The sequence below is a fragment of the Hipposideros armiger genome, unplaced genomic scaffold (assembly GCF_001890085.2).
Source record: "Hipposideros armiger isolate ML-2016 unplaced genomic scaffold, ASM189008v1 scaffold_46, whole genome shotgun sequence".
Lineage (NCBI taxonomy): Eukaryota > Metazoa > Chordata > Mammalia > Chiroptera > Hipposideridae > Hipposideros > Hipposideros armiger.
Window position 1 is genome coordinate 3,422,444 of NW_017731396.1, and position 21,343 is coordinate 3,443,786.

General features: G+C 50.0%; 1 protein-coding gene and 1 long non-coding RNA gene across 2 annotated transcripts; one reads left to right on the plus strand and one right to left on the minus strand.

Annotated features, from left to right (window-relative positions):
- Positions 1-1,919: 1,919 nt before the first annotated feature.
- LOC109381220 (uncharacterized) lies at positions 1,920-13,901 on the minus strand. Its single transcript, XR_002123665.1, has 3 exons — positions 13,752-13,901; positions 9,112-9,283; positions 1,920-2,277 (listed from the first exon to the last, which is right to left on the minus strand). It is a non-coding gene; the product is annotated as an uncharacterized LOC109381220 (long non-coding RNA).
- On the plus strand, positions 9,138-17,504 carry CIROZ (ciliated left-right organizer protein containing ZP-N domains). The gene is given in 7 exon segments (XM_019639689.1): positions 9,138-9,223; positions 10,745-10,888; positions 14,759-14,872; positions 15,399-15,483; positions 16,650-16,776; positions 16,778-16,843; positions 17,068-17,504. Coding segments are annotated over 6 exon segments (594 nt in total). The 5' UTR covers positions 9,138-9,223; positions 10,745-10,819; the 3' UTR covers positions 17,201-17,504.
- The last annotated feature ends 3,839 nt before the right edge of the window (positions 17,505-21,343 follow it).

Here is a 21,343-nt window from a genome sequence, read left to right on the forward strand (position 1 = left end):
CTTCCCAGCTTCTGGCTCCAGGGTTGTTTCCTGAACTCCCCTAAGGAAAATTTCTTCCTGAGAAGTTTAGGCTCTTGCCTGCAGTCATGTTTGAATAGCGAGTCTCAGTAGTCAGAAAGATGCTTTTAAAATGTAAGTGAGATCCTATCCCTTCCTTGCTCAGAGTTCTCTGGGGATCGATCTCCTTCGTTCTTAAGAGAAAATCTCAGCCTGCACTTTTTTCGCTCTGGCCCCTGCCTGCTCCTCTCATCTGTACCTACCATTAGCCCCCTTGTCACTGGCTCCAGCCCCACTGACCTTTTGGTTCCTTAAACACACCAAACTCTTTCCCTACTTTGGGATTTTTGCATCTACTGTTTCCTCTACCAGGATGCCCCTTCCCTAGATCTTTGCATGGAACTCTTTGACATACCATCTTGGCTCAAAGGTCAGCTTCTCAGTGACACCCGACCCCACATAAGGAAATTTGGAATAAGCAAAAAATGATGGCTGCATATCTCCAGTGGGAAATCGCATTGTTTAGAGGGCACCCTTTCTGCTGTCTGGTTCCAGGCTTTCACTGCCTCTAAGCTATTCTGTGGTGTCCTAAGCGGTAGAGAACCCTTGGCGTATAGATGACTCTTGTCTTTGGATATGCAAATAGAGTCAGGGGCGGTTCAATTGACTTCCATCCCCCTCTGTGAAAGAAGTGTTTCCCATTTATTTGCAAATCCATTTCAACATCCCTCATCTATAAATGTGTCTGTGCTTAGATTTCTCCTTTGGAGTGGTTGTAACGTCTACCTGGTTCTTTCATTCATCATGAGTTAAATTAAATCTTTAACATGGGTCCACTTTTTTTTTTTTAATCTGTATGAGAGTCATGATGTCACCTTTTTGGAAAATTATATTTTAACACTGACCTTCCCCAACCCAAACGTTTTGTACCTCATTGCTCTGTTTTACTTTCTTCCAAGCTGGATCCTCATCTGAGATTTCTTTGTTCATGTATTTCTTTACTTGTTTTTGGTTGATTCTTTCCCTGTCTTGGTCACTGTGTGGGGTAGGCACTCCAAAAAAATATAATGGACTGAATGAAGGAAGGGAGATCAGCAGCAGCTGAGGGTGGGGTGATACCACCGCCCCCCACCCCTTTTTTTATCCCTTCTCTCCTGCAGGATTGTCTGTCTTAACTGTGTTCAGCCTGTGGTGTTCCCATGGATTCCTCCCAGCAAGTCAAACAAGGACAGGCCAAGCCCTGCACTTGACGTTTCTAACAGGCGAATAAATTATGTTTTTATGGCTTGTATCAGGCTTTGGGCCTTTCCCCACTGAGCAGGTTGATAAGCAACCTGGTGATAACGGGGAACTTTGGAAATGAGAAAGCCTTCTGCAGGAGTCTGGGTTTCAGTCTCTCAGCCTCCCGACAACGAAATGGGATTCAGGAGGCCAAGTGCTGGTGCCAGGACTCAGAGTTCAGCACTTGTTTTAATAGCAAAAACCAGCACATGGAGCGTGTGTTGTGTGCCAAGCCTGCTTTCAGGGATCTATGTCCAAGAACTCATCCTTACAACAGCGTGATTTTTAGATGAGGAAACCAAGGTTCCGGAGAGGGAGTGACTTGTCTCAGCTCCCACAGCAATGAGTGGTAGTGCCAGGATTTTAGCCCGGGCAGGCACGCTCCAGACTCTCTGCACTTAGCCACTGCACCAAACGGAAGACACCAGAGGAGCAGCACATATTCGCTGACCACTTATTCTCGGCCAGGCCCTGTGCTGAGGGTTTTTACAGGCATCGTGTCATTTCCTCTTCTTGATACCCAATGAGGAAGGTGCTAGTCTTGTGCTGCAAGGTTCAGGAGTTCCCAAGACCACCCTTGCTTTTGACACCAGCTTCAAGTTCGGGGGCTTCCAAGACTACCCTCATAATTCACTGGAAGGACTCACAGAGCTCAGAAAAGCTATTGTATTCATGAATATGATTCATTACAGCGAGAGGATACAGATTAAAATCAGCCAAAGGAAGAGGGGCACAGGGCAGAATCCAGGAGAAGTTCAGGTGCTCGTAGTTGTCCTTTCCCAGCGGAGTTGTGCAAACAGTGCCAACTTCTCCCAGCAATGATGCGTGACAATACACGCTCGTGCTCTGCTTAACAACAGGGTACGTTCTGAGAAATGCAGCATTAGGTGATTTCGTCATCGTGTGAACATCATAGACTGCACTTACACAAACCTAGATGGTATAGCCTACTGCGCACTTAGGTTGCAGGTGGTAGCCTCTTGCTCTCAGGCAACAAACCTGTATAGCATGTCACAGTACAAAACAACACAAGATTAAATCAGGCACAAGAGAAATGATACAATCAAGAGATGCGGTAAACATGAGATATACGAGTCTGCTGCGGGCATAACAGGGTATACTATTTTACAGCAAACTTTAAAAAAAAATAAGTAGAAAGGATACACTTTACAATAACAATAAAAAGTATAGTATAGTAAATATATAAACCAGTAAGATAGTCACTTATCAGGTATTATAATATATTAAGTATTATCAAGAATTATGTGCTATATTCTTATATGATTGGCAGCACAGTAGGTTTGTTTACACGAGCATCACCACAAACACGTGAGTAATGTCTTGCGTTATGATGTTACAATGGCTTCACATTGCCAGGCGATAGGATTTGGTCAGCTCCGTTATAATCTTATGGGACCACCGTCGTATATATATGTGATCTGTCATTGAACCAAAACATTATTATGCGATGTATGACTGTAAACAGAGTATTGCCAATCAGGGAAGCTCCTCTGAGCCTTGGTGTCCAGTTTTTCCTGGGGGTCAGTCACATAGGCATGGCTGACCTTAGTCAGCCCCTCCAGAGGCTGAGGCGATACCATATAGTTCCGGGCCCTCCGCCACAAATCACGTTGTCATCACAGACTATCTAGTGTGGCCCACGGCCCTCAGGGAAACAGAGACACTTATCATGTGAAATATTCCGAGGGCTTAGAATTTACCTCCCAGGAGCTGGGGGCAAAGGGCAAGGTTCATCCTGTACTGCACATGTGCCCATTTTTCAGAAGAGGAAATGGAGTCTTGGAGAGGTTAATGGCTTGCCCCAGGTCCCATAGCTAGATCCAGAATTGGAACCCTGACAGCCCAACTCCAGGCTCCGTGCATCTTGTGTTTCTCTTGGCAGCCCTAATGTCTTTGTTCACAGAGAAATTAACCCAGGAGATAAAATTTTTCCATCTTCCCATTTCTCTAGTCATCAGATAAGTCATGTCTAGAGTATATTTAATTTAAGATCTCTATCAACTCTATGTCATTAGGGAGGCCTGGGCAGGGCTCAGTTTGGGAAGCTATTTCATATCCAACAAGATTCTACTTACTGTGGCCAAGCTATCTCACTTGACATTGTTGTTCCTGTGTGATTACAGAAAACTCCAGTGTAGTTTTTTCCCCCAGTGTACTTGTAATAAAAACATATTTAACACATTTATCAGGTGTCTGTGGATGCCAGGCACTGGACAAGGTGTTGGGGGTGCTGTGGTGAATAAGTTAGACACGATTTCTGTCTTTTTATGAAGCTTATAATTTATGTGTTGGGGGAAGAAGGGAAATAGATAAATCACCAGGTCATTACCTCCATCATTCCCCTCCCCTGGGCATGCTGGGATTCAGCCATAGCCATTTACTGGACAAATATTTACTGAGCAGCTACTGTGTGCCAGGCACAGGTCAATGGAAGGGCGGGAGTAGAGTGTGAACAGGACAGACCCAGTCCCTGCCCTTCCTGAGCTCATCTTCACTTGGGTGGGAGACAAGCTTATCTGTGCTTATCTTCACTCAATGGGGAAGTGTGCAGGAATCTTGTGAACTACTAGATAACAGAGTTTCCAACAGTGATGCGATGAAATGCAATAGGAGCCAAGAAGGAAACAAACATAAGCCCAGAGTAGAGACTAGGTGGGGGTGGTTAGGGAGGGTCTCCCAGAGGGGCTGACACTGAAGCTTGATACCTACTGGATGAAGAGCCAGCCATGTGAAGAATGGGGAACCGTGTTTCAGGCAGAGGAAACAGCATGTACAGAGGCCCTGAGGTGGAGAAATGACCAGCTTGACCGTAGTGTGGTGATGGAAGAGGACAGAGAGGTGAGCAGGGCCGTGTTGGCCGTTGAAGTGTTCTGAGAAGGAACTGATATGGCCTCATTTACATTTTAAGTTCCTTCTTGATTGCTGTCTGGAGACTGGATTGGAGGTATGGTGAGCAGAGGTAGGGGTAGGGTGTCCCCAGAACACTGCATACTGCCTCTTACCTCTGGCCTGTGCATAGGTGGTGCCCTCTACCTGGAGTGCTCAGCTGAGCCGCAAAGCTCCAAGGATGCCCTAGCTTGTCCCTGCTCCACCTTTATGAGTTAAGTGATTGGTAAACAAGTTCCGACCCAGGGCTTATTTGTATCTTTTAAACGGCACATGGTTATCACGTGTCTGTACTGTGGAGATTCAACCCAGAGCCCCCACTTTCTCCACTGACTCTCCCAGACAATGGGAGGCTATGTCCACAATGATGACCGTGAGGCCTGCCAGCGGTCTGGTGTACCTCTCCTACCAACAGGGGAAAATGACATTGGGTTCAGTATTGATTCAGGGTCATGTGTGTTCTAACATTTATTTGATTTCTCTGACACTTGACACTCTAATTTATTTGATTGTGTGATGAGCTGGAAAATGATGGTGGGGATGTTTAGGCACCTGATCCTGCTGCTCTATGGCCATGGACAAGTCCTTTAATCTTTGGGTGACAGTAATTATTACTATGATAAGAGCTATCAGTTTAGGTACTATCTCTGTGATGAACACCCTGTAAAGAACATTGTATACATTAATTCATTTAAGTCTTACATCCACCCAGTAAAGTCCTATCATCACCAGCACCATCATTATCACCATTACTACCATTATTATAATAATTGCCACCATCACCATCACCACTATTATCACCACCACCATCATCACTACCATCATCACCATCATCACCATCATTATCACGACTATCATTACCATCATCACCGTTATCATCACCATCATCACTACCGTTATCACCAACACCATCATCATTATACAATCAAATCACAGGAAAAAATGGAAACTAAGCAATAGGTACACACACACACACACACACACGCACACACACACACACGCACACCCCCAGAGGTGGGCTTCAAACCCAGGTGCTCTGACTCGCACTTACCATTAAGTCACATTGCCCCCTGTAAAATGCAGTGGTTGGATTTAATGACCTCTAGGACCTGGCTACTCAAAGTGTGGTCCCTGGACCAACAGCATCGGCCTCACCTGGGAGCTGATTAGAGCTGCTGAATCTCAGGCCCTGCCTTGGACCCACTGAATCAGAATCTGTATTCTTTTTTTAAAGATTTTTATTGGGGAATTGGGGGATGGGGACAGTGCTTGGGAATTGGGGGAAGGGGAACAGACAAGTTGCTGTCCTTTTGTTCTTCAGTCTAGTTGTGGAGAATGTTACTTCACTGGCCCAAGTTGGCACCATCATTGCGCTCTTCCCGGGGAAGGCACATCAGTCGCCGGTTTCTGGATGGCCGCTCACTGCGGCTGCTGGCCGCTCATGCTGGCTGCTGGCTACCCATGGTAGCCCAAGGCAACCCACTGCCACAGGGGCTGCAGCCTACGCCATCGCTGGCGACTCACGGCAGCCCAGCTCCAGGTTGAGCTGCCATTCACCATCTTAGCTGTAGAGGGCAGTGTCACTGGCCCTCATATGTGGGATCTGAACCGGGGCCCTCTGGCGTCCCAAACCAGTTCTTAACCATCGCGCCACTCGGCCGGCCCCAGAATCTGTATTTTAAAAAGACCCCTAGGTGATTTGTAGGCACACTGAAAGGGAAGCCCCACGCTAAAACGTTTCTCCTCTGACATTCTGTGAACTGTGACCTCTGCATGGAATAAAAGGCCCCTCTCAGTTGTGATGATCTGACTCCTATGTGTCCCTTCCTCACCATTCCATTGAAGCAGGGCTGGGAGGAGAAGTCCTCTCTTCCTTCTCAGAGAATCTTGTTCGACAGACCAGACAGAGTGCTTTTCAGACTACATGGGCCTGTGGAAGCCCAGGAGCCATGTGCAGGGGGTTGAGGCTGTCCCTGAGCAGAATACTGCACTTGCCAGGTAAGAGACAGTGGTTGGCCAGGTAGTGCCTCTACTGAGGGAGAGATGCCCTATGTATAACCTCATCCCCAGGACCTTTGCACTGCCTTTCCCTTGCCTGGAAAGCTCCTCATTTTCTCATGTCTGGTTCCTTCCTGTCACTCAAATCTCTGCTCAAAGTCCACCTGTCTAAGAAGTCTTCCTGACTCTCTACCTAAAGCAATCCCCACCTACCCCAAGTTACAGTCTCATCCTTCATGTTTCTCAGCACTCAACACTACTTAAAAGGATCTACAATTGTTCACCTGTTTGTGATCTGCACTCCTCCACAGAAGGTAAGGGCCAGGCCCAACGTTTCTGGTTATTGCTCTCTCTCCAGAGCCAACAACATTGCCTGGTATGTAGTAGACACTCAATAAATATTGGTTGCATGAACGAACAGCATGAAACCCTAGAAGAAATGTCCATCTAGTGCTGATATGCTCCAAAATCTAAACCACCCAGGAAAATAAATGGATGTGGGACTAAAGGGGTGATTCTTACACAGTCGAAGCGGGGAGCCATCTCACACTTGATGGGAGAATTGTGTACCTAAAACAGTAAAAAAACTAGGGCATGTATCACAGAAACCTTTCAGCCACAGGCTTACCAACAGAAAAAAGTGGGAAGGGGGTGGGTACCACCTGGTTATTTCCTGGAACCTTCCGGAGAGTACAAGAGTAGAGAGATGTGCAAATTGCCTGCTTCCTCCCATTCTCCATCTCGGGCAGTGCAGCTTCGGCCCTTGGGATCCCTCTTCTCTCTTGCACAGAAAGAGAGCAACCGAAGACAGGGGCTTTCCGATCTCTCCGAGGCCACGAAAATCTCCCAGAGCCCCTGTTCATTCTGGAAATCCTTACAGCACCTTCCGGGACTGACGGGGCCTATCTCTGTCCTGGGAGGGTCAGCTGCCCAATGGCCAGCCAGCACGTATTGCCTTGGGAGCGGCGTTTATGTATTAAAAGGCCCCTTTTCGAGGAGAAATGCTGTGGATACATTAAGCTGTCGCCTGTTCTTTGGAGAGCCATTATTAATGGAAAACAATAGATTAATAGTTTTAAAACGCTTGTTCAATAAGTAATTTTTATGGCTCTGGATAGAGCCCATTAAACATTTCTGTGTGTTATTATAAAGAAGTTTTAAGCGTAAAATCATAAAGTCAATAATCAGAGAATTAGTCACAGCGGCCAGCCACAGGCCATTAGTTTTAGGCGCTGTCAGAGACACCTGTGGCTTTCGCGGGAGAGTTTTCATTTCAGGCGGAAACGCTAGCAGCGCCAGGTGGGGATGGAGAAATGACGGTGCCTGCTGCCTTCCATAAACTTGAGGGGACAGCAGGCAGGTGTGAACAGCGGGATGCCAGGCAAATATTTACAAAGTGCAAACGTGAATGCAAAACTAAAACGATCCAGGTCAATTTGCACATCCAGGCTTAGACACTTTATTTCCCCAGTGATCTCCTATCTTTCACAGCCTCCCTTCTAGAGGCCTGGCCTTGATCTCTCTGCTAAAGATAGAGGTGGAAGCTGCGTGCATCTGAGAGGAAAGCATGTCACCAGAGACGCCCCCGCGGAAAGCCTTCCAGAGCTGTTTTCTGAAATGGCGTTTTCACCTCCCGTCAAATACACAATTGAGTCAACATTTTGCAAATGAAACTGTGAGCTTTTAAAAATGGCTTTAAAAAAAAGATGACAAAAGCAATGCAAGATAATTATGGAAACTAGAGAAAATCCAAAGACAATAATAAAAACTACCCGAATCACTCTACCCAGAGATATTTCTCTATTTCACTAATTCAACAAATGTTTATTGAGCCTGTTTGCCGCCTGACACTGCTCTAGGCGCTAGGGAGGCAGTGATGAACAAAACAGACACTCCTGGCCCCATGGAGCTGATGTTTAGGTAGGGGAACACAGCAACAAATAAGTCAATTATTATAGATAGCAGTTTAGATAGAAGGTGATTAAGTGTTACAAAAAAGGGAAGCAGGGGATAGGATACATGTCATAAGAGGGTGGGCCTCATTGAGAAGATGACATTTACCTAAAGACTTGAAGGAGGCGGGGGAGTGAGCCAGTCAGGTATCCAAGAGAAGGGAGCTCCAGGCAGGGGGGCACAGCCAGTGCAAAGGCCCTGAGGCAGAAGTGTGCCTGGCATACTTGAGAAATAGCAGGGAGGCCAATGTGGCTGTAGCAGAGGGAGGGAGGTGAGGAAATGGGGCTGAGGGTCAGGGAGGGGAGGGGCAAAATCCCGTGGGGCTTACAAGGACTCTGGAGTGAAAAAATGGGGAGATTTGAGCAGAGGAACAACATGATCTGACCTAGTTTTTTTTGTTTGTTTTTTGTTTTTTTAATTGGGGAACAGTGTGTTTTTCCAGGACCCATCAGCTCCAAGTCAAATAGCTGTCTTCAATCTAGTTGTGGAGGGCGCAGCTCTGTGGCCCGTGTGGGGGATCGAACCAGCAACGTTGGTGTTATGAGCCTGCGCCCTAACCACCTGAGCTAACCGCTCACTGCTCAGACTCCAAGTTGAGTAGTTGTTTCAATCTATTGATAGTTGTGGAGGGCACAGCTCAGTGGCTCCCGTGGGAATCAAAACCGGCAACCTTGGTGTTATGAGCATTGCACTCTATCCACCTGAGCTAACCGGCCGCCCCCTGTTTTGAACCTAGTTTTGAACAGGATCCCACTGGCTGCTGCGTGGAGTATAGACAATTAGGGATGCGACAGGAAGCCAGGAAATAAGAGAGGAGGCAGCTTCAGAAACCCAGGCCAGGGACCAGAGTGGGGAGGAGGGGTGAGAGTCTAGATATACTCTGAAGGTAGAACTAATGGGATTTCCTGCTGGTGTATACCTTTCCAGGCCTTTTCCTGTCATTGCTATTTTTATCTACTACAGGTCTTTTCTCACCATCGGGACGGGAGGGCCCTGGACCGTCTGGAGTCTCTTCTTCCTGCATCCAGGTCCTGATAGTGACTTCATTTTTCCAGCCTGACACTTGGCCTGCTTCGTGCAGAAGAAGGTGCGCTTGGGAACTATTTCCTGTGGGATACTTGATGATGTCTCTTGGGAAGCTTCCATTCTGGGGACAAAAGGGGCTAAGCCTGAGCACAGGTGTTAAGAGAGGGGGCACTACACCAGTATTCCTCTGTAGAAACAGAGCTGAAAGAGACAGAAGAGAGGGTTGGGACCCAGGCTCCGCCCTCTCTGAGTTTCTAGGGATAGATCTCGAAAGACCAGCAGGCATATTAACCCAGCTCACATGCCGCCTCCTCCAGGCAGGCTTTCTGACAGTTGATCACTGCTCCTCTGTGCATTGTACCTGCTTCTGTCATTGCCACCCTGATTCAGAACTTTTCTGCTCACACAGCCATCTCCTGCTAGATCTGGAGTGTCTTTGTTGGGGGAGGCACACCTCCAGGGCTTGCCTTGGGGCCTGGCGCACAGTAGGTGCTCAATAAGTGCTTAGTGAAGTGAATAAATGGTGTTGCTGGATGCGCAGAGGCTGAGTGGCCCAAAGCTTCAGGGCCTGTCACTTGCACTCTGGCACCTTATATGCTCACAAGACCATATGAGTTTGCAAAATTAGCAAATGTCAGATAGTTTTGTGTTCTCTTTCTTAAAAAGGCCCTTCCCGGAAATTACATGAGCTTCAGGCCCCATACAACCTGGACCCTGCCCAGGGACGGCTCAGAGAAGCGGGTTTCAGAGCTGGGGTCCCAGGGGTGGGCATATGCCCGCCAGACAAGGAGGAGCCGGGGGACAGGAAGCTGCCCTGATTTAGGCAGCAGCTGATGGCCTGGGTGGGGTCCAGATGATTCCAGTTCCCTGGGCACTTCTGTTGCTTAAATTCCTCTGCCTGGCTCCTGGGAGGGTGCAGTCTGCCCTATAGACCCCTAATAGTTTTCTTTTCCCTTTCCCCCCTCACCTCCATTTCCTCTTTCCTTCATTTCTTTGTCCTCCCTTCCCTGACCGAGTTTCTCCCGAGGGGGAGTGTGCACCATAATAGGGGAAGAAATTGAGGACCTATCCTGTTCCTTCCCATCCTCTTCCTCTCTGCCGCCACCCTCCTCTTTGACACGCCCACCCCCCACCTCATCCTCACTTCGTCTTAGTCATTTGCCTGCTTAGAGCCTCAGCTGCCTCATCTGTACAATGGGGGATAAAAAAGCCAACCTGATGAGACATCTGTGAGGGTCGAAGGAGACAAGCTGTTAGCACATGTTTGTCACCTGTCAAGGGACTTTCAGGCACAAGCCTTTGTTCTGGCTGACCAGGTTTGACCTTCCTGAAATCCACACCTGTCCCCCAGCCCTGAGGCCTTTCTTGGTGGGGCTGACCTGCGGGAGCCCAGAGGGAAGAGCCAGGTTCTGAGTCTCCGCCGCCTCGGTCTCGCTTCCCAGCCGTCTTAGGAGAGAACTGCCTGGCTTCCCGTCAGGGAGGTTAATCATATTTGCTGCGAAGAGTCACTGACCTATAATTGTGGCCTATTAACTGTGTTTTCCTCTTTCATTTGCACACATGAATTTTGCCCTACTTCCAGAAAGCAAATTACAGGTTGGGAATCAGAATATTTCAAAGAGGGGTGAAAAGGTTGGAGCAGAGTGACCGCCACATAATGAAGTGTCCGGTGATGATGTCCAGGCTGGGCCAAGAGACCATCTACTGCCGGCCCGCGTTCATTCAGGTAACGGGTTCGGGGGTGGGGTGGGGGGACATGCCCCCCAAGGTGGGGCTGTTCTCCAGAGGTCATGGCTCCTGAGCCTCAAGTCATGGCTGGGCAGAGTGGTGAAAGCTGGAGGCACAGCATGGCATCGGTCTCCTGTGGACATTCGTGGGCACTAGCTGGGGGTCCGGTTCCACTGGGCTTTTGTTTGTGCAAGTTGGGGGGAGATGGGATGGGGTGGGGGTGGGAGTATTAAAGGGCTCCAAATTAATGTTCTCGACTTCCCATGATAGCTGGCATAGGGGACAGTGAGAGGATGGGGGTTACCGCCAAAGCTGCAAAACTGTCCTTTTTCTCTGGGTTGAAAAGAGTTGTTAGTTTGAATGCTCCTTCTTGCCTTGAATAATGGGAAAGGATTAGGGGCTTTTTGCCATGAAAAGACCTCAGATACAATCAGGTGTAGTGTCTGCATTTGAAAGGAAACAGAGGCTCCTCCCGAAGCCCAATTGTGAACTCCTTCACTGCCTTGTGGGCTCCTTGAAGTCAGGTTGCTCTCTAGCCCTGGGGGAGCCTCTGTGAGCTGAACAAGCCTTGAGTGAGGGGAGAGGTTGCAAACGCAAATGTCTACAGGGGCCAAACCCGCAGCAGGAGCGAGTGAGCCAGACTGAGGAGGCAGTGAAGAATTTTACTCATGTCTCCATTCATTTAGCAAACATTTTCATGCCACTTGCTCCGTGCTGGGCACTGTTCTAACAGCTTTGTAAATATCAACTCATTTCATGTTCATAGTGACCCTACGCAGTGGGTGCTATTATTTTCCCCATTCTACAGATGAGAAAACTAAGCACAGAGAGATTAGGAGGTGTGCCCAAAGTCCCTCAGGGGGTAAGTGGCAGAGCTGGGCTGTGAACCAGGCAGAGTGTGGGTGGGGAGTGGCAAGCTAGGGCCAGCACAGCCTCCAGCCTCGGCCCCTGCAGAGGGGCGGCCCTACCCCAGCCCCATCTGTCCAGACTTTCCAACTGTTCAAGAGAAACTGGAAATCTATAATCGTATATGAAATCGAATTTTAAAAAGTTGACTCTAATTTTGTAAACATTGTATGGCTGAATTTGGCCTGAGGGATATTGGTGTGTAACTCCTGCTGGGTAGGAGGAAAATGGACCAAGGAAGGAAGAGAAGAGGAAAGGAGAAATAAAAGGAGTTTGGAGCGAAAAGCCTGCCTATGACAACCACCATCATTTCGACAAGAATTTATTAAGCACCTACTATATGCCAGGCACTGTGCTGGTGCTAAGGGAACAGATTTGAATAAGATTTGGGCCCTTTCTCTAGGAAGAGCTTACAGTTGTATTCTCACCTGGTCTGAATTTTAAAGCAAGTTCGCTGTGGCAGGAAGAGACCCCGGCCATGGCTCAGATACCTGAGCCCCTCTAGCTCTGAGCCTAGCTCACTGCGGTCTTGAGCAGATGGGCGGGACCCTCTGGTATTACTTTGCTTCCCAACCGTAAGGAGCAGGGCTGAGTGGATAAGGCTTTCTCTGCCTGCTTGCCTTTTTAGTGGCACGAGTGGCCATGCAAAGCCTGATGTTGGCCCTTCTAAGAATTGTAGGGCCCTTCCCCCAGATCCCCAAGCTTGCCACCAGGTTCTTTGACATTCAGGATCTGGTCACTTCTCCCTCTGCCCCGGGCCTGTAATTATGGGAGCTGCCGCCAGGGGGCCGGTGTTGTCGGCGTCACTCGACAGTGGCCCGAGTTGCTGAGAAAAGCAGGCTCCGCTCCCAGCCCAGGCACCTGCTTGGTCTCCAATAACCTGCCTTTGAAACCTGGATATCTACCCAGCATCTTCTCCCAACGAGGTGTGGGAGCCTGTGGTGGCCCCAAATCCTAGACCACAGACGCAGCGAGGTGGGCAGCATGCATGCCACAGAAGACAGGTCCCCACTGCCCCAACCTGCCTCCCAGCCACCCTCTTCCCCCACCTGAGAACCTCATCGAATTGACTGATTCATTCCTGGTGACTTCTGCAGCCGTTGCTTCCGTATCTGCACCTTGAACTTGCATTAAGTTTTAATTAAAGTCGTTTCACCTGCCTTGCCCTTGGCTAAATGCAGCTGTGGGCACAGGGCACATAGATATTTAATACTCTGCCTCTCCCCGCTGAAGGCGCAGGGTGCCCAAGGGTGTACCCGAGCTGTGCCCGCTCGCAGCGATCCGCGTGCTCGCTTAAGTGTGCCCACAGGCCCCGAGCGGGAGGCCGCGCAATAACTATTCATTGCCCTGGGTTAAGTGTGCCCAGGGGCACCCGTAAACTCAATGCAGTGATTAGCGATTGCTCCCAGTGAAGGCTGCCCGAGGTCCTGCGGAATGTCCTAGGCCCTAAATATAGCCTCCGTGTGGGGCCTTAAAGGGCACCGCGGTTTTTGCTGCGCACTTGATCACTTCTTCCCTTCCTTCTTTAAGCAGAATTGTTTCCCCCCTACTTAAAGCTCAGCCTCTAGGGGCTTCCCTGCCTTCCTCCAGGTTGCAGCGGGTGTGGGAACAGCGGGTCAGCTTCGGTGGTGGCCGGGGGGAAACACCGCATCTTCTTCCTCCTCTCACAAACCTCAGGCATCCTCCCGGTTCCTTCCCCTTCGCTCCCCAAGGCCCTGAAAGGCGTCAGTGCCTCACCAGCTGTGCCCGGGATCCCAGCTGCCCCCTTGGTCGGCGGAGGGCGGCAGCTGAGGCAACGACATTTCCCTGGGTCTGTTGACACTCCGAGTCCCAGCACATAAATGATTTTCTTGTCTTGATGAGCAAACAACCCTGCCGCCCCGCTCTCTCGCCGGCCTCCTGCTGGGGTAATTGCCAGCGCTTATGTGCTCAGGCAGAAATGTTTACTCACTCACCTTTGCTTAAGCTTGCCAGGAGAAGTTGCCTCCTCTTTGTTCTGCAAAGAGGGTCTTCCCGCCCCTGCCCCTGGGAAGCGCCAGTGGACAGGTGGGGCGGGAGCAACTTTCCAGAAGGTTCTGCCAGCGGTGCTTAGGAACACTCTGAGGCAGGAGGAGATTTTGACTTCTGTAATCCTTTGGAGAGTGGTGGTGGACCGTGCCAGCTCTTCTGAGCCCTTGTCTTGGCAGCTGAAGCTGGAAGCTCCCCCGAGTGCCTTTCAGGCAGAGGCCTGAGCCCATCAGAGAGGAAACCTGAGGGTCTCCGCCTGGGGTAGGAGGCTGGGGAGCAGTGCTCCGAGGTCCTTCCTTGCTAACTTTCTCTCCAGTGACGGGGAACTCATTCCTGTGCAAGGCCACCTGTTCCTGCACAGCTCTTTCCCAAAACTTTCCTTCTGCTGGTCCTGGGTCTGTCCTCCGCAGCCTCCCGGAAGGAGCTGGTCCCTTCTCCATTTCACAACCCTTTGAATATTTGAGGTCAGCTTTCCCTTACTCGAATCTCCTTCTGAATTTCCTCTACTAGTCCTCCTAGGATAGCCTGAGGACCCCTCCCCAGGCACCATCCAGGCATCCACTTTATTCAAGGCCCCAATTGCCAATGTCCCACTAAAGCATGACAAATGGAACTGAGGACAAGACCCCAGTTGTGCCTGGCCTGGGTGGCGTAGGGGCGGTCTGGGTGGCATTGCTAGTAGGGGTAACAGTGCATCCATTCTTTCAGCCGCATAGTGCACCTACTATGTGCCAAACCCTCCTGCAAGGGGTCTGCTCCCCTGACGTATAAGGAGCGCAGGTGTCCACTTTGCCTTCCTCCCTGATGGCCTGCTGCCCTGCCTCCTGGTCCTGCTCATCCTCCCCGGGGCCCTGTCACCTTCCTGAGTGTCCCCTCAAATGCACTTTCTCCTCGACCCTCTTGGTAACTGTATCTCCTTGGCCAGCTTGTTTATGAGGGTGCCCTATTTCTCCAGACCCCATGGCTGCTGTCCCTTCAAGGGGAGTTGGTGGCTTCTCTGGAAGATGTCAGCCAGGTGGGATTGCACGTGGACATCAACAAGAAGCAAGACCTTCTTCAGAGGCATGAGGTCAGTGGGCAGCAGCCCTGCCAGGGGGGTTTCGAGGGGGGGTCTCAAGGCACAGTGCCCTTGGAGTTGCTGTTGGGAACAGCTATGAGGCCCCAAAGAGCAGTTTGCCATCCCTGCAGTGCGGGTTCAAATGTCCACCTGCGAGACCGGACAGATTTAGGCAGGCGGCTTCGAAAATTGGGCCCCATTAGCGTAAAGTGCTCTGCACAGCAGATGAGGGGCCCCTGCAATCATGCATTCAGCTCGTCCTGATCATGGTGGCAGGAACGTAATTACCATCTCTTTAAATAGCCCAAACTTGCCGTGTAAGAGAAGACGGCTCACATGACATTTGCTCCAAGCTGGCTTCCTGCTAAAAATATCCCGGCTAAATAGTATTTCCTGGTTGCATTGGAGCAACAGCCCCTGACCTGGGCTCTGTGACGCTTGGGGGTTTCGTCCAGAGACTAGTCTGAAGGTGGGAGGGGGGGGGCCCTGTGGAGGGAGCAGTTTCAGAGGCCCCAGAGGGACACTCCTGCCTCACCAGGTGCTGAACACCTCCCAGCAGCTCCTGACACTCTGGCTGGGGAGCAGTGACTATGCCGACTCTTTAGAAGCCGCTTGCCCGTTGGGTAAGGCCCGATATGCACCCTTCCCAGCTTCCTCGTTCTCTCATCCCCTCTGTGTTCCTCTCTCCGGGGCACCTTATCCCCATGGCACCACCCCACCTCTTCTCTTCTTAACTGCAACCCTGGCCAAGCACTCCTGAATTGCTTGGGACAGAGACCCTTGCTCTTTCTGAAGGGCATGGGTGTGTATGGAGTATGGGCGGGGTGTAGAGTGTGAGTGAGAAGTGGAATCATCTAGTAGAGGCCTCCAAACCGGGGGGCTTCAAACTTCTGGGAGGTTCCCAGATGGGCTCCAGAGGGTCTGAGAACAAAGATAGGAGAGGGTCTGCAGCCTTCGTCAGGCTCTCCAGGGCTCTGTGACCTGACAGCGGTCGGGACCCGTGATCTAGACCCTGTATGTGTTAACTATTTTGTTCAGCTTGGGGTGTAATACAGAGAGGCCTGGAATCTGGAAGACCATTTCCTGTCTCCAGGGAATTTAAATTCTAAGGAACTTCATATGCAGGTGGATCAAAGGCTTCCTCCTGCATGGGTAGGTCGGAGAAGACCTAGGCTGTACAATGGACAGAATTCCATCGTGGACCAAATTTCATGATCAGGGCTCCGGTGCGTTTAGGGCACTGGGGTTGGTCTTGCCATGCCCCCGGACATCCCTTCCCTTCTTCGTGATGCTTGAAATCCCTCTATTTCGAGACAGATTCTTTCATTTAGCAACTGCAGAGCTGGCTTAAAATGCCCCTGTGAGAGGGCTGACACAGTAAAATTCTTGCTAAAGTGTAAACAACTGATACGAGCTTGATTTCTTAAGAGCAGCTTTGACAGTGGAAGGGCACCAGGCTAAGTCACCAAAGCGGAAGACGGTCTTGGCAGAGACGTTTCTTCAGCTTCCCAGGGGCAGCCCTGCTCCTGGCCCCTGCTTCCTTACAGAACTGTGCAAACGGCAGGATCCCCTAGGGGTGTGGCCTGTTTTGTTCTTTCTCTTCATCTGTGCAGCCAAGTACCAGCCCAGGCAGTGATACCAAACGCCAAGTAATCTCACATCACCGATTCGGGAAGTGTGCTGTGCGGATCACAGGTGCGGCCCCTGGCTAAGGCCCTCCCACCACCCTTTTATTCACGTGCCTGCAAAGTGTATGTTTTCCTGTGTCACGTGTCTATCCCCATTCCAGTGTCATCCCAGCCAGAGTCAGAGGCCTTAGTTCATATTCCCAAGCAGAAGCAAAAGAAGTTTGTGGTCAAAAAGGAAAGAGGTTTCCGTATCAAGGAAAGTGTGAGCCTGAAATTTCTCTGAGTCCATTACAGTGACAAAAAACGGGGACTTCGTGATGGTCAGCATCCTGGGGTGCTCGGGGTCCATGTCAGTGTCCTGATTTTGGCATCGGCTGTCCTGCTCCTTCTGACAGCCCCTTCTCCTTCGAGCCACTGTCACCACGGGGAAGCAGAGACCTGGAGAGCAGACCTGTGGGGCCAGCTGGCATCAGACCTTTTCCATTTATACCCCTGAGGCCTGGCCAGGGTGACCCCATGGAGGACAGCCACAGGGCAGGGGAAGCACCCTGCCACATGCAACTAATTCCTCACTGCCCCACAGCAATGCCAGGTGGCTCAAGGAACCCCGGGAATGAAAGCTCTCTGTAGGGGAGCCCTGAGCCTGGAGTTTGCTGAGTTGGCTGCTCCCCTCCTCTGGACCGTGGGGGTGCTTCTTCTAGTGTGTGGGTGAATGAGTCACTGCGAGGGTGTGCTTGCTGGTGACAGGCACATGCCACACGGGCCCTCTTTCCCTAGCCTTGTGGTTCTTTCTCCTGTGACAGGGCTTTCTCTTTCTGGGCCTGACAGGTCCCACACCCAACCAGGTAAGTGATGGTGTCAGGCACGCTGGCAGGAACCAGCATCGGCTCTAAGTGGTGTTAACTTCAAAATAAAAAGCCGAAGTGGCAGCAACAATCATTTGAGATAAAAGAAAGGGGTGGGGGACAGAGAAAGAGAGAGAGAGAGAGAGAGAGAGAGAGAGAGAGAGAGAGAGAGAGAGAGAAAATGCTATCGGGGGTATAGATTCAGGCAGAAACCCAAGTTATGTCCCGATTACGGGGCAAAGGCAAGGGACTTTTCTGAGAAAGGGAAAGGAAATAATTACATGAATAGGAGGGAGGAATTTCTACTGGAGCTAATAAACTAAGTTATTCTTTAACTCTCCATGGCTGTTCACTGATTCTAAAGCATTGTCCTTGATTTTCAGCCCTTGTCGTCAGGAGGTCTGCCTTCCTGTTACTAGCTTTACAAACTGTTGTTTGGAAGACAATGTTGGTCTGGCCCCGTCTAAAGGTTACTTTGCCCAGTTCACACATTCCGAAGCTTCAAGGAGCAAGACTGCAAGGCCTTCCCTCTGGGAGGGCAGCTCTGACTCCATTTGGAAATGGCTCCCTTTCTATCATCTTTCTCAGTGGTGACATCGCTGGCTCTGGAGTCAAACGGACAGGGAGGGGGTGGGAGGGCACATCAGCTTGCTTACCAGCTGCAGGAGCTCGGTGAGTCACTTGACCCTTGTGGAACCTCAGTTTCTCCATCCACAACATGGGACGACTGGTACCTGTCGTGAGGACTGGAGGTGATGGGGTTAGGAGCTCAGTGGAGTTTCTGGAATGAGATGAACCCTTTCCATTTGGATCCGCCCAGCTATCTGTGTGGGCTCCAGCTCCTCAGGTCACTTACTAGATGGATGAGGCTCCTTGGCAAAGAGGACCACGCGATGCAATTTATTTCCTAACCCAAGACGAACCCTCTTCTAAACGTGGTGTGTGTCCTCCATGCCAGGATCATGGGATTCGTGTCTTAAAAGGGGTTTTCAGTGAAAGCACGGCTACCAGACGACCTGGTATTCGCAAAACCACCAGGAGCAAAACCTATTGAAATACAGCATAAGGAAATACACATAATTCACAAATGATGTCGGTCACTTTCATCTTAAACTTCCTAACTGTCCTCAATAGAAGACAGACGTGAAGGAGATTTAACTCAGATGTGAATAGTGCAAGTATGCCCCGTTACCAGGATATGATGTTTTGGTGCTGCATAAAAATGTAATTATATTCAGAACTATATTTAAAGATTAAAAGGGGGGGGACTGCCTACCACATCTAGCCCCAAATTCAGAATTAGAAACAAAGCGAAAGGCGGGTGGGGAGATGAGTTCTAACCGTCTGCTAAAAATGGCAGTGCTTCTTGAAAGTTTTTACACATTTCGGCTGTTTTTATTTGAACAGTTTCTTGCAGTGGTGACATTGATTTTGGAAAGGGAGGGCTAGAACTTTATCCAACAAAAATTCACTAAGCACTTGCCATGTGGGAGGCCCTATGCAAGGCTCAGGAGGGAGCAGAGGCCACCAGATTCGGTCCTTGCTCTCATTCGGTGTCCAGTCTGGAAGCGGAGAGAAGGAATGTCCAGAGAGTTACAATGGATGGCAGGGGGGCATGCGGGGGTGGGGTGGGGGGCCGCCAAGAAGCAGATGACCTTTGTCCTGGGCTTTGAACAGAGGGTTGGTCCTTGATAGGGACACAGTAAATAAAACACAAAAATAGCTTGGTAATAGCAATAATAACATTTTAGGGAGACTTTCTGGCCTCTCTGGAAAGATTTACACGGGGAAAGAATGTTCTCTACCTCAATTAATTTAATATCAGCAGCCAGAATGTATCTCTCTCCCTTCCCTGTGCATCCCCTGCAGCTTCTAGCTCTTTCTATGCCTATTATAGTTACTAGTACACGCTCCTCTCCCTCTAGTCTGTGAACTCCTTGCATTTCAGGGGCTGTGTCTTGTTCAGCATTTTATTCTTCATGAGCCTTATCAGGCTGCCTTGCCCTTGGTAAGCACTTAATACATGCTTGTTGGGCTGAATGTTCACTAGGAATTCTTTAAAAATGTTTTGGGCAAAGAACATGTCTCTATGTAAATATGTGACTAATATACTGGACTAGTAATGCACCAGGAGTGCCTAAGCACTTGGTGGTTACAGATTAAAAAAAAAAAAATCTTCTTCCCCCACACCCCCCAACAAAGTGGTTAGAACCTACAGGAGAAATCCTAATTATTTAAGATCAGAGATATCAAGAACAGTGGAAGCAATGGAGAATCTAGCCTGGAGAAGAGAAACCAAGAGGGTGGTTTAGCGATAGTTGTACATTTTAAAGCAGGGGTTACTGACAAAAATGCCTCTAGGGGTCAGGCAGGGCATGTGAATGGGTGGGGTAAGAAAACCCGAGGCCCGAGTGCAGGAGGATAAAGATGGCAAAGCTCAGCGTAGGAGACTATAGGGGGCCGTGGAGACCCCGGTGCCCTGGCAGCAACCAGACCCCGATAAGGAGAGTACCCTCCCTTAGCTGGAGCCGATCCCCACCTTGTAGGGAGGCAGGCCAGTGTGGCCAAATCTTTTGATTTTTCCAGGAGAAGCTGGTTATAAAGTTTTGTCTGTTAATTAAAAAAACCTTGAACACCCTCTGCAGGCCAAACCAAACCTGTCTAAGGGCTGCCTTTGTCCCATGAGCCAGAATTTGCAAGCTTTAACCCAGCGCTTCTCAATGCAGCAGTGGGGAGGGTATTTTTTGCCTCCCAGGGGACATTGAACAATGTCTGGAGACGCAGCTGATTGTCACGACTCCGGGGGATACTACTGCTTCTGGAGGGCAGGGGCCAGCGATGCAGCTCAACATCCTGCAGCGTGCAGGGGCCTCTCCCGTGCGCACCAAAGCGTGATCTGGCCTAATGTCAACAGAGTCCAGGCTGCTCCTGGTTTGTGTGGTTCCTGTGGCTGGGCTGATGGATTTGGCCTCAAAATAGAGAGCGGCTCAAAGATGAAACCTGCTGGTGGCATTAAGCAGGGGCAGGGAGTTAGGGCCAGGGGCTCTTTGCAGAAATTCTGTGATTCAATTTCAAAAACAGATTTTGAGGCCCACCTATTCTCAAAGGGACTTCAGGTTACAGGTCTGTGAAATTTAAAAACTGAAAACAGTTCCTAACCCAGTGCTTGAACTTGACCTCCCCAAACCTCTGTTTCCCCATCTGTAAAAAAGGACACGTGTGGCCCCTCCAGCAGAATGTCAGAGGGTTTTGCTTCCCTAGGAAGAGGGCTGACCTCAGCTTCCTTTCTAGAAGGTTCAGGAAAAGGTGCCTGTCTCAACGCACATCACGGATCGCTTCCTCTCCTTCATCCCCAGGACCCGAGACCCATCCAGCAGGAATGCCTTCTGCTGCCTCTTCCAGGTTCCAAACTGTAGGACCACCCACCGTGGGGGCCTCCGGGCAGGGATTTCTCAGAGCGTCACTCACCAGCCTTTTGATGGAGTGTCCGGTGCAAGTCCATGATCCCGTCTTCTACCCACAGTCTCCTCTGAAGGGCCACATCCTCATAAGGCCTTGGTGGACCCTCTCTCTCACCACCATTCTTCCAAAGGGAGCCCCCACTCAAGTTTTCTCCTTAAATTCAGAACACCCTTCAGAGACAGTGGGGGCCCTCAGAGCTCCCACCCGAGGGCAGCTCCCCTCCCAGCTGTCCTGCCTGGCTCATAGCCTCCTAGGGACTTGTGACCCAGCGAAAGGAGGTGGTGGGGAGGGTCAGTGCACATAAACGGGAGGAGGGAAACTGAGGCATGGAGCCCGGGAACTAGGCCTAGAGAACCAGCTGGAGGTCACCACTCCCCCAGGCCCTTCTCTGGGCTGGACTCCTGGGGCGGCCAAAGCCCGTGTCCTGTCATTTCTTTTTTTTTTTTTCTTTTTCTTTTTTTTTTATAAATAAAGTTTTCAATTCAGTGTTTTTTTGTTTTTGTTTTTTAAAGATTTTTATTGGGGAATTGGGGGGATGGGAACAGTGC